Source organism: Chiloscyllium plagiosum, chromosome 1, assembly GCF_004010195.1.
Source record: "Chiloscyllium plagiosum isolate BGI_BamShark_2017 chromosome 1, ASM401019v2, whole genome shotgun sequence".
Lineage (NCBI taxonomy): Eukaryota > Metazoa > Chordata > Chondrichthyes > Orectolobiformes > Hemiscylliidae > Chiloscyllium > Chiloscyllium plagiosum.
In genome coordinates this window covers 46,580,813-46,591,990 of record NC_057710.1, presented here as the reverse complement: position 1 = coordinate 46,591,990, position 11,178 = coordinate 46,580,813, and the positions used below count along the sequence as shown (strand labels likewise).

Sequence of the window (11,178 nt, the reverse complement as noted above, 5' to 3'; positions counted from 1 at the left end):
TAAATGTGAGGTGCTGCATTTTGGGAAAGCAAATCTTAGCAGGACTTATATACTTAATGGTAAGGTCCTAGGGAGTGTTGCTGAACAAAGAGACCTTGGAGTGCAGGTTCATAGCTCCTTGAAAATGGAGTCGCAGGTAGATAGGATAGTGAAGAAGGCCTTTGGTATGCTTTCCTTTATTGGTCAGAGTATTGAGTACAGGAGTTGGGAGGTCACGTTGCGGCTGTACAGGACATTGGTTAGGCCACTGTTGGAATATTGCGTGCAATTCTGGGTCTCCATCCTATCGGAAAGATGTTGTGAAACTTGGAAGGGTTCAGAAAAGATTCACAAGGATGTTGCCAGGGTTGGAGGATTTGAGCTATAGGGAGAGGCTGAACAGGCTGGGGCTGTTTTCCCTGAAGCGACGGAGGAAGAGGGGTGACCTTATAGAGGTTTACAAAATTATGAGGGGCATGGATAGGATAAATAGACAAAGTCTTTTCCCTGGGGTCGGAGAGCCCAGAACTAGAGGGCATAGGTTTAGGGTGAGAGGGGAAAGACATAAAAGAGACCTAAGGGGCAAGCTTATCACACAGAGGGTGGCACGTGTATGGGATGAGCTGCCAGAGGATGTGGTGAAGGCTGGTACAATTGCAACATTTAAGAGGCGTTTGGATAGGCATATGAATAGGAAGGGTTTGGAGGGATATGGGCCGAGTGCTGCCAGGTTGCGTTGGGATATCTGGTCGGCATGGACGGGTTGGACCGAAGGGTCTGTTTCCATGCTGTACAACTCTATAAGACCATAAGACATAGGAGTGGAAGTAAGGCCATCAGCCCATCGAGTCCACTCCGTCATTCAATCATGGCTGATGGGCATTTCAACTCCACTTACCCGCATTCTCCCCATAGCCCTTAATTCCTTGTGACATCAAGAATTTATCAATCTCTGCCTTGAAGACATTTAGCGTCCTGGCCTCCACTGCACTCTGCGGCAATGAAATCCACAGGCCCACCACTCTCTGGCTGAAGAAATGTCTGTTCTGAATTTACCCCCTCTAATCCTAAGGCTGTGTCCATGGGTCCTAGTCTCCTCGCCTAACGGAAACAATTTCCTAGCGTCCACCCTTTCCAAGCCATGTATTATCTTGTAAGTTTCGATTAGATCTCCCCTTAATCTTCTAAACTCCAATGAATACAATCTCAGGATCCTCAGTTGTTCCTCGTATGTTAGACTTACCATTCCAGGGATCATCCGTGTGAATCTCCGCTATGATAGAGTCTGCCCCATTGTTCCACATTCATTGACGGTAGCTGAATCCCCCACCATCAACATGTGAGAGTCACCATTGACAAGAACTTAATTGGACCTGATACATTAATATAGTGGCTGCAAGTGTGGGTGATGATGGCAAGTGAATTCATCCTGACTGCTCAAACCCTGGGTTTTGAATTCACAAGTCAATGTACACATGCCACTTTCCAGCATGAGGGCAGCTCTAAAAAAGACATGGGAAAGTTAAAACGATTCAAGACAAAGTAGCCCACTTGACTGGAACCTTGTTCAAAACCTTTGTTGCCTCCACCAGTGGTGGATGGTGATGAGAGTGTATATAATCTACAGGATTCAGTACAGCTACTTGCGAAGGATTCTTCAATAATACCTCCCAAACCTGAAACCTCTGCTGCTTATAAGTTCAAGGACAGCAGGTGTATGGGAACTCTACAAGCTTTCAGTTCCCCTCTAGCTCATACACAATCATGACTTGAAATACATTATCATTTCTTCATCCTCCATGGGTCCAAATTTTGAAATTCCCTATTTCACAGCACTATGAGATTACCATCAAATGTGCAGTGGATCAAGAAGGTGGATGATTGTGATCTTCTCAAGGACAGAGAGTAGTAAGGGTATGGAAAGCTTTGCCTGCATCGGTCGTAGATTCGCCATATTTAAGTGCATTTAAGTCATCATTGGACAGGCACATGGACGTATATGGAATAGTGTAGGTGGACTGGGTGGCGCAACTTCGAGGGCCGAAGGGCCTGTAATGTTCTATTTTCTATAATTAGGGATGCCCAAAAAATGCTGACTGTTAGGGAATTGTAATAAAATGGTGCCCTCATTTCAAACAATGAAAGAAGTTCAAATCAACTCCATACCTCTCAACATTTTTCAATTTCACTTACCTAATATTCAGAAATAGACATTTTTATTGCCAGAACATAGATGTTGCTGGCTATACTAATATTTATTGCTGAACTCAAACTTGTAAATGTGGTACTGAACCACCTTTTGAACTGTGGTACAGGTATATCCACAGTACTGCTTGGAAAGGATTTCCAGCATTTTTACCTAGCTACAATGAAGGAATGGCACTGTAGAAGTATGTGTGGCATGGAGGGGAACTTGCAGGTAATGTTGTTCCAATGCATTTGCTGTACCTGTCTTTGCAGTGGTAGAAAGGGAGGTGTTGACAGATTGTCCTTGGTGAGTTAATACTGTAGACTTTGCAGATGGTACTCACTGCTGCCATTATGTGTCAGAGGTGGAGTAAGTAAATATTGAAGGTGATGGATAAGGACCCAATTAATGTCGTCCTGGATGGTGCCAAACTTCTTATGTATTATTGAATAAACTTACGGGAAATCGGTTGACCAGTTTGTAGCCATTCTGCCTCCAAGCATGATCATGAGCTAACAGGTTGCCAACCATTTTAATTCTGATCTTGCTCTTATGTTGACCTCTCTGACCTTGGCCTATTACACTTTTCCAATGTAGCTCAATGTGAGTTGAAGTATAATCCCTTGTCTTTCAATATTGACTTTATCAATCTCACACCATAACTTCCGACCCTTTTTTTCTCCTTCTTTGCATGTTTAAATTTTTCTCTCGATTTTGCTTTTGGATGGCAGCTCACCTTCTTTGTCTTTTTTTTATTGAATCAAAAGCAAAAAACTGGATGCTCGAAATCAGAAACAGAAACAGGAATTGCTGGAAAAACTCAGCAGGTCTGGCAGCATCTGTGGAAAGAAAGCAGAGTTAACATTTCGGGTCTGATAATGCTTCTTCAGAACTAATTGTTGTGTTATCTTTTCTTGATTTGTTTCTTTTGCTCCATCACCAATCCCTTTAACACTGCACTATTAATTCCGGATTACTCTTCTATTGTATCCCAGACTTTCCCTTTGTCCTTTTCCACCCTCTTCGAAATCATCACCCTCAAATCTATTACATCTGGTGAAATGCCACCAATTTGAAATATGCGGCTGAATCTTGTTTTTTTTTGCCTAAGTCTGAGTTGGTGCTTTGGAAGATTTTTTGCCATGAGATTTCTAAAAGGATTTCTCACTTGATCTCACCAATTTCACCTCATTAATTTCCTTCCAAGTTTTAATAGCATCTCCCATATTCGATCTCCACCCTCTCTTGCCATTTGTTGTTCCAATAACAACTCACCACACAGCAGAATTGTCAGAGTTCACCTGCATTCTTCATGTCCACGCCTTCTTTAGAAATTTGTTGTGCACTGAGACAAGCACTGCCAATCTAGAAGTGCCCTGCATGATTCCTGACATTTGCCCCAGACATGGCAGACAGGGGAAAACCGGTGCCTTGCTCTGCAGGTGTCAAACTAGAGGTCCTCTCAGATGCGATAGTATCATTATAGAAATATAAAATAGGAACAGGAGTAAGCCATCTGGCCTGTTGAGCCTGCTCCATCATTCAATATAATTATGGCTGATCATTCAACTTCCTATTATGTTTCCACTTTCTCCTGATACCTCTTGATTGATCTTTAGTCCTTTTAGCTCTAAGAACTATATCTACCTCCTTCTTGAAAGCATTCAGTGTTTTGGACTGAATTCACCACTCTGGAGAAGTTTCTTTTCAGGGAATGATAGTAGGTACTTGCATTCAGATTGAAGACCAAGTTCGTGAGGAGTTAAAATATGGCCAAGATTTCTCCAAACTGAAACCAAAGGGAGAATCCTCAGGAAAACTTCTACTGCAGAAGAGAGAAACAAATTGAAAATAAAAGAAATTGAGAGGGAAAAAATGAACTACCCGAAAACTCTTGGGAACTGTACAAGATTTTGAATTGGTTTCTAGAAAGTGAATTTATGCTTAAAAGATCAAATAATATAAACAAAGTTGGGGTTTTGGTTGTCAGTGAAAGTAGAAAGTGGTTAATTCTACTCATTGGTTTAAATTATAAGTTGTCGACAAAAGTAAAATATTGTTTAATTTTGGGTGTTAATTCTTTAACCATTAATAAAGTAAAATTTAATTTCAAAAGTGAAATCCTGACACATCACCCTTTTAGCTAATAACTTTGCATTAAACTGTTATTAGTCTCTACGGAGATTGGAAGAGCATCATTATTTCATAAACGTTAATTAATTGTATTAATCATCTGTGATCCTGTTTTCTTTGGTTGAGGAAGCAATACTGCCCAAACAACAGAACCCTGTGTACTTCTTCAAATCTTTTAAAGTTCAATGTTTTCACTTGTGGTTGAGGCCAGAGCCTAGGATCCATAACAATAAGATAGTCAATAATAAATCCAATAGGAAATGAGAAATTCATTTACCTGGAAAGTAGTTGCCAGAAAAATTGATTGAGGTAACTTACATGGGTGCATTCACAGCAAACATGGATAAGGTTCTGAAGAAGAAAGGAATCAAATGATCTGTTGTTGTGGTCAAATGAAGAGAGTGGAAGGAGTCTGACAGGAAAGATTAAAACTGCCAAGGACATGAAGGCAGAATGAGTCTGTCTGTTTAATTTGCCCTGCAACTGATTCAAATCCAATACACTATATCTTTTCATTGTGACAGAAAGTAACAGATCTCAAATGTTTTTGCTCCACAGATTCAGCTGAACCTGCTGAATATTTATTGCTTTTTTATATTTAAATATTTATTATAAATATATATATTTATATCCTGAGGATAGCTGTCCAAAACTGAAAGCAATACTCCAGATGACTCTGTACAACTGAATTATCACTTCCTGACTTTAGAATATCAGCACACTTGAGATAAAGACTTTTAGTCTCTTTAATTACTTTTTGTACCTATATGGTAATTTTAGTGACACATGTTCATGAACAACAAAACCTCTGTGTTCTTCAGTAGCGCCTTCATCATACATTAATATTCTGAATCATCTTCATCAAATCCAAAATAAATAACATCAAATTATATCAAAGCGAACTCCATCTGCCATACTTTCACCTGATGACTCCCTCTTACGTTTGCCTGACTCAATTTTTATAAATGTTACTGATCCCAGTTTAATTAGATGACTCTCATTGTCATTGACTATAAGCTGTTCAGTCACACAATGCACAAAAATTGCTTTCTTTGCTACGTAGCATAATAAGTATCATGATTGAAAAATATTAAAGAAGCAAAGCCTTGCATAAGATAATAAATGTTTTACATGCATATTTGTTTGCATTTTTAACTGCTCGACACAATTAACACTTGTAGTTGTGTTTGTTTCTTATAATGCTGGTGTCAGCACTCTGTGAATATTGCAACATTCAGAGGTATAGACTGTTCAAGGAGTCTAGGAGAAAGTGAGGACTGTAGATGCTGGAGATCAGAGTCAATAAATGTGGTACTGGAAAAGCACAGCTAATCAGACAGCATCCGAGGAGCACGGGAGTCGACATTTCAAGCATTCCTTATGAAGAGCTTGTGCTCAAAATGTCGACTATCCTGCTCCTCGGTTGCTACCTGACCGGCTGTGCTTTTCCAGTTCAAGGACACTGTGTGATAAGTATTAGTTAAAGGCACAGAGCCTGTTGACAAGAGTACCAGTAGGTGACTCAAGACAGTTTGGGAATCATTGAAGAGAAGTTAAAACGCTTTGTTCCCTCTAAGCTGCACGTGGCAATCAGCAATGACACATCAATTGCAGCATTGACTCCAAGTTCTGGAAGTTAGTGCTGTGCATGGTTCTCAGAGACCAGTGCAGCTGGAAAGAAAACTAGAGAGAACACTATTCAAAGCTGAGCAGGGAGTGTGGTTAGAAAGAAGACCGTGATGTGACAAAGAAACAAACTCCATGTTAGGTTGAACTACTGTTAGCTGTGCTGCTAAAGGTAACTGAACTATGTGGGTCTGTGTAGTTGAGATTCAGTAAAGTGCTAAAGTAGTTGAATAGCTCCATGTAATGATGTCTCACTGAAGTCCTATTAGCTCAAAGGTCTCTAAAGTGGCTGGTATACAATAGTATAACAGTGATTGGGCTTGAAAGTCATAAACAAAGTATTTGTTTTGTGCAACAGAACTGATTAGAGCTCAGAAAACACATCCAAACAGCTATACTAGCTTGATGAAGCTTGTGCAAGACAGGAGTTGTGCTTATGCTGGACGTAGTTTCCAATAATCAAGGAAATGTAGTCATAAGAAAGAAAAGTGGACTACCCAGATGATGGAGTGGCACGCAAGGGAATCCAAGGCTAGGTCATTCTAAGTGAATAATCCTATTCCTATGTGAAGATTTAATCAGATTTGGTGACCCACAGTGTCATTAACATCTAGGGGATTGCTAAGAAATTTGTGATATGTGTTTAAATCGCACTTGGAATTTACTGTATCTGTGGAGAGTTCAGCCACTGTTTGTTTGCTATGCTTATTTCCCCACAGGTTGAGTTTGGGATTTTAGAATATAAATCATACCTTTCTTTGCCCAGTTGTTCAATTAAGTTTCGTTTGTAATAAAGTAGCTTTTCTTTGTTGATGGAAGAAACCTGGTTGAATTGTTTCTTATATAAACCAGATACAGCTTAAACCCTACATAAATGGCTGTAACACCAGCCTGGGATGCTGGCTAAATTTAAAATTTGTTTTGATCAGTGGAGGATTGGGACTAAAATGGAAGTGATACATTCCTGCAACCTTGATCATAATATTACTTACTTTTTCCAGGTAAAATGGCAAAAAGATGACTTGGACAATAATATCAACTTCTGTTCCGTCTCTTCAGATGGACGGGTTGTTTCTTGGGCTTTAATTAAGGCAAGTGCTTTCCTACAGATTTTTATTTTGTTGATGCTTACATTGTCAATTATTATCAGTTTAACATCATCTACCAAATCCGAACAAATTAGAAATTGGCAATCGGGACAGGATTATTAACACTATAAGTTGATAGCATTATTAAAATGTTACGTCGCTATTTATTATAAAGAAATCACTAAAAGTATGACAACCCAAAATCTGAAACAAAACATAAATTTTAGGAATATGCAATAGTTCACACCAAATAAACCAGTCAGCCAGTTGTCATTGATGCGAAGTTATTTGAAATCATTAACAGATATAAAATATATTTTAATTTGTAAAGGAATGGGTTAAGGAGTTTAAAAACATATTGATTCCAATTTTCCTGGAGTTAGCAACTCCTTTCTGTATCCAGAAGGTTGTGCCTGAGTTTCGGATACATATCACTTTGGCCAATGGGAGAATGTAGTGACTCATTACCTAGAAAAATCAAACTCAATGCAGAGTTCAAACTGATCCTTTTGTGCCATAACAAGGACCTTAACTCACAGTGAAGGCGTTACAAACTTTTACAGAAGTTGGAAAAGCTCTTCCATGTGGCTATGGTGTGCAGAACTGTCAAGTGATTTTGGGTATGCTGATTCTGAAAATTTCAACATATAAAGAAGCAGGCAGCTGCATGGAGGCATCTTCTCACAGGTTTCCAGGGGTTGTGTGGCGTCATCAAAGCTTCAGTAGCCCAGGAACAGAACCTCTGGCACCAAATTATGTGCTAGCAGCTTCAATTATATTGCTCGAGGGTTACCCTTTCTATTCTGTGAGACTGTCTGCTTGTCCCATTTAAAAATGTGTGTAATGATTGACCTTCCAAGAGCACCTCCATTTTGAGGAACATGCACAATCTTGCTGCCTTAGCAGCACCCACGTGGTAGCATTGCGGAGACTCCAAAGTTGCCATTTCTCTGGTTAGACTAGCTGTTGTCCTTAATGGGCTCCCTCTTATTTGTACTAATTCATAGTTGCCTCTTCCTAACAATGTTGGAGAGTGTTGCCTTCCTCAAGTGGAAAGTTGACCCAGACTGGGCAAAATCTCATCCATAGGGTAGAAGAGCCTGAGAAAAAAAATTAGAATACAACCAGTGTTTTCCCACATTAATATGGCAAGAGTTTAGTTTAGAAAACACAGTTATTAAAGTGACTCAAGAATATTCTTCCTGTTTCCAGGATGAAATTGTTTATACAGATATTATCAAACTTACAATGGATGGGATTTGCAAGGATGCACTGGAAAATTTGCAATTGCAAATTATGGGTAAGTCATAACTTTGTCATCTATCAAACAATTAATTGCTGACAAAACAGCCATTGATTACATTTTCCTTCAAAGACATAAGTCTTTACACAGTACTGTTCTACGACAATTGCAAATTTAACTAAAAACTGAAACCTAATGCATTATTTACTTTGTTCACTTGGGGAAAAAAAGTCTCCCGATGTAAATAAATTGCAATTATAAGACAAAAACTACACTTTTCACTTTTTTGTTCAATAAACCATGGATTCAGAAAACCTCTTATGTTAATCATTAAATTCCTACAGACAGAGAGAGACATATACATGCGTATCCCACATACTACTAATTAAAAATGCAATCTCTAAAATAAATCATCTTAAAATATAAAAAAGACACAGAACTTACATCACAAAACACTGCCTTTATTTTACAGAACTTTATTTTTCCAGATGATACTAACTTTTTCAAAGTTTATTTACAGTGGTTTCAGAAATTTCAGGCCACTACCATGCCTCAGTGTTAGCAATGGCATCTGTCCTCGAATTTATTTAGCATTACATGGTTGGTCTATGGAATAAGCCATTCACCGTACCATATATAAGGATCTGAATTATTATTGACTTCATTGTGCCAGTAATACAGTTCACCATAAAAAAAATCCAGCACTTTTTTGTTTCTTTCTATTGAACTGACAGGATTTAAATTAATTAGAAAACATTATTGCATTAGAAGAGATTTGCTATAAGGTTCACTTAACCAATCTGGAGTGAGGGGTTATCTAATAAGGAAAGGTTGAATAGATTGGGCTTGTATCCATTGAAGTTTAGAAGAATGAGTAGTGTTGAAAATATATGAGTTGAGACTTAACTCTCTAAGCTCTAACTGTGAGGGTGTTCGGTGACACCCTCAAACTGTAGTGATAATGTTGGAGAAGGCATTAACCAGGAAATAGAGAAGCAAGCACTAAAGGTATAACTGTATTCATGAACAACTTTAATCGGCGTCTAGATTCAGGAAGTGAAACCAGTAACAATAGCATAGAGGATGATTTCCCAGAATGTGTACAGGATGGTTTGCTGGGTCAATACATTGAGGAACCAACAAAAGACCAGGCTACCCTCGACTGGGTATTATTGATGGGCATGCTGTGCAAAGTCCCTTCAGTAAGAGTTACTATAATATGATCGACTTCTTCATTAAAATGGAGAGTGATGTAGTTAATTCTGATACAAAGTCCCTGGATTTCAATAAAGGAAAATATGATGGTATGAGGCGTGAGCAAGCTATGATAAATTGGCAAACATTTAAATATGGAGGATCTGCAATAATTGTTCATTTCTGCCTGGCACAAATGTAAATTTGGATAGGTGGCCTGACCATGTCTAACAAGGGAATTTGGGCATAGTATTAGCATACAATTTCGCTGAAAAGAGGAGCAGCAGACTTGAGGATTGACAGCAGTTTAGATTTCAGCGAAGGAGAATAAAGGGATTGATTAAGAGGGAGAAATATAATATGATCTTTAGCTTGTATGGCATAAAACAAGCTGATTGTAAAAGCTTCTGTAGGGATGTGAAAAAAAAAGTTAGTTAAAACAAATGTAAATCCCTTACATATAGAACTAGAGCAAGTTATAGTAGGGAACATAGAAATGGCAGACCAATTAAAATACATATTTTAGTCTGTCCTCAAAAAGGACACAAATATGTTGGGAGATGCATGATCCATTAAGAGAGAATTGATGGGTGAGTGGTTTTTTTGCTCAACTATTAATCCAGAGAGCCGGGTAATGTTCTACATACACAGATTTGAATCCCACCATGCCAGATGGTGGAATTTTAATTCAATTAAATCCTCCAATCAAAAATCTAATGATGACCATTTAACCATTTGCAATTACTGGAAAATCTATCTGGTTCACAAATGTCCTTTAGGGAAGGAAACTGCCATCCTTACCTGGTCTAGCCTCCACATGATTCCAGATCCACAGCAATATGGTTGATTGTTAACTGCTCGCTGGGCAATTAGGGATAGACAATAAATGCAGCAACACCCCCATCTTGTGAATGAATTAAGAATTTTAAAAAACTGAAAGGTATCAGTATTAGTAGGGAAATGGTGTTTGGAAAATTAATGGGATTAAAGTGGTCTTAATGGACTTGTTGGTGGTCATCTTTCAAGATTCTGTCCAAAACTAAAGGGCATAGGTTTAGGGTGAAAGGGGAAAGATAGTATGGCAGGGGGGTGGGAACCTGAGCTGTGTACCAGAGATGAGAGTTGATGTAGATGAGGCAATAGCAAGAGGTAGACCAGCTAGTGGGAAGGATTTTCCTGGGAAGGAACCAAGGGATCAGTTAAAGTGTGTTTGCTTTAACGCAAGGAGTATCAGAAATAAAAGTGATGAACTTAGAGCATGGATTAGTACCTGGTGCTATGATGTTGTGGCCACATCAGAGACATGGGTTTCTCAGGGGCAGGAATGGTTGCTGGATGTTCCAGGGTTTAGAGCATTTAAAAAGAATAGGGAGGGGGGAAAAAGAGGAGGGGGTGTAGCACTACTAATCAGAGAGGGTATCACAGATACAGAAGCTTCCATTGTCGAGGAAGATCTGCCTACCCAGTCAGTATGGGTAGAAATTAGGAACAGCAAGGGAGCAGTTACCCCGTTAGGGGTTTACTACAGGCCCCCCAATAGCAGCAGGGAGATGGAAGAAAGCATAGGTCGGCAGATTTGGAAAAGTGTGGACGTAGTAGGGTTGTTGTAATGGGTGACTTTAACTTTCCCAATATTAATTGGAACCTCCTTTGAGCAGAAGATTTGAATGGAACTATTTTTGTAAGGTGTGTTTGGGAGGGTTTCCTAACTCAGTACATTGACAGGC

The 11,178-nt window shown here is 39.0% G+C and overlaps 1 protein-coding gene across 2 annotated transcripts in view; it reads left to right on the top strand.

Moving 5' to 3' along the window:
* dnai1.2 (dynein, axonemal, intermediate chain 1, paralog 2) overlaps positions 1-11,178 on the top strand; it is a 298,205-nt gene that overhangs the window by 157,067 nt on the left and 129,960 nt on the right. For both annotated transcript variants that reach the window (XM_043683992.1, XM_043684070.1), the window contains exons 14-15: positions 6,928-7,017; positions 8,227-8,314. In XM_043683992.1, coding sequence (XP_043539927.1) covers positions 6,928-7,017; positions 8,227-8,314 — 178 coding nt within the window. The remainder of the gene's footprint in view (positions 1-6,927; positions 7,018-8,226; positions 8,315-11,178) is intronic.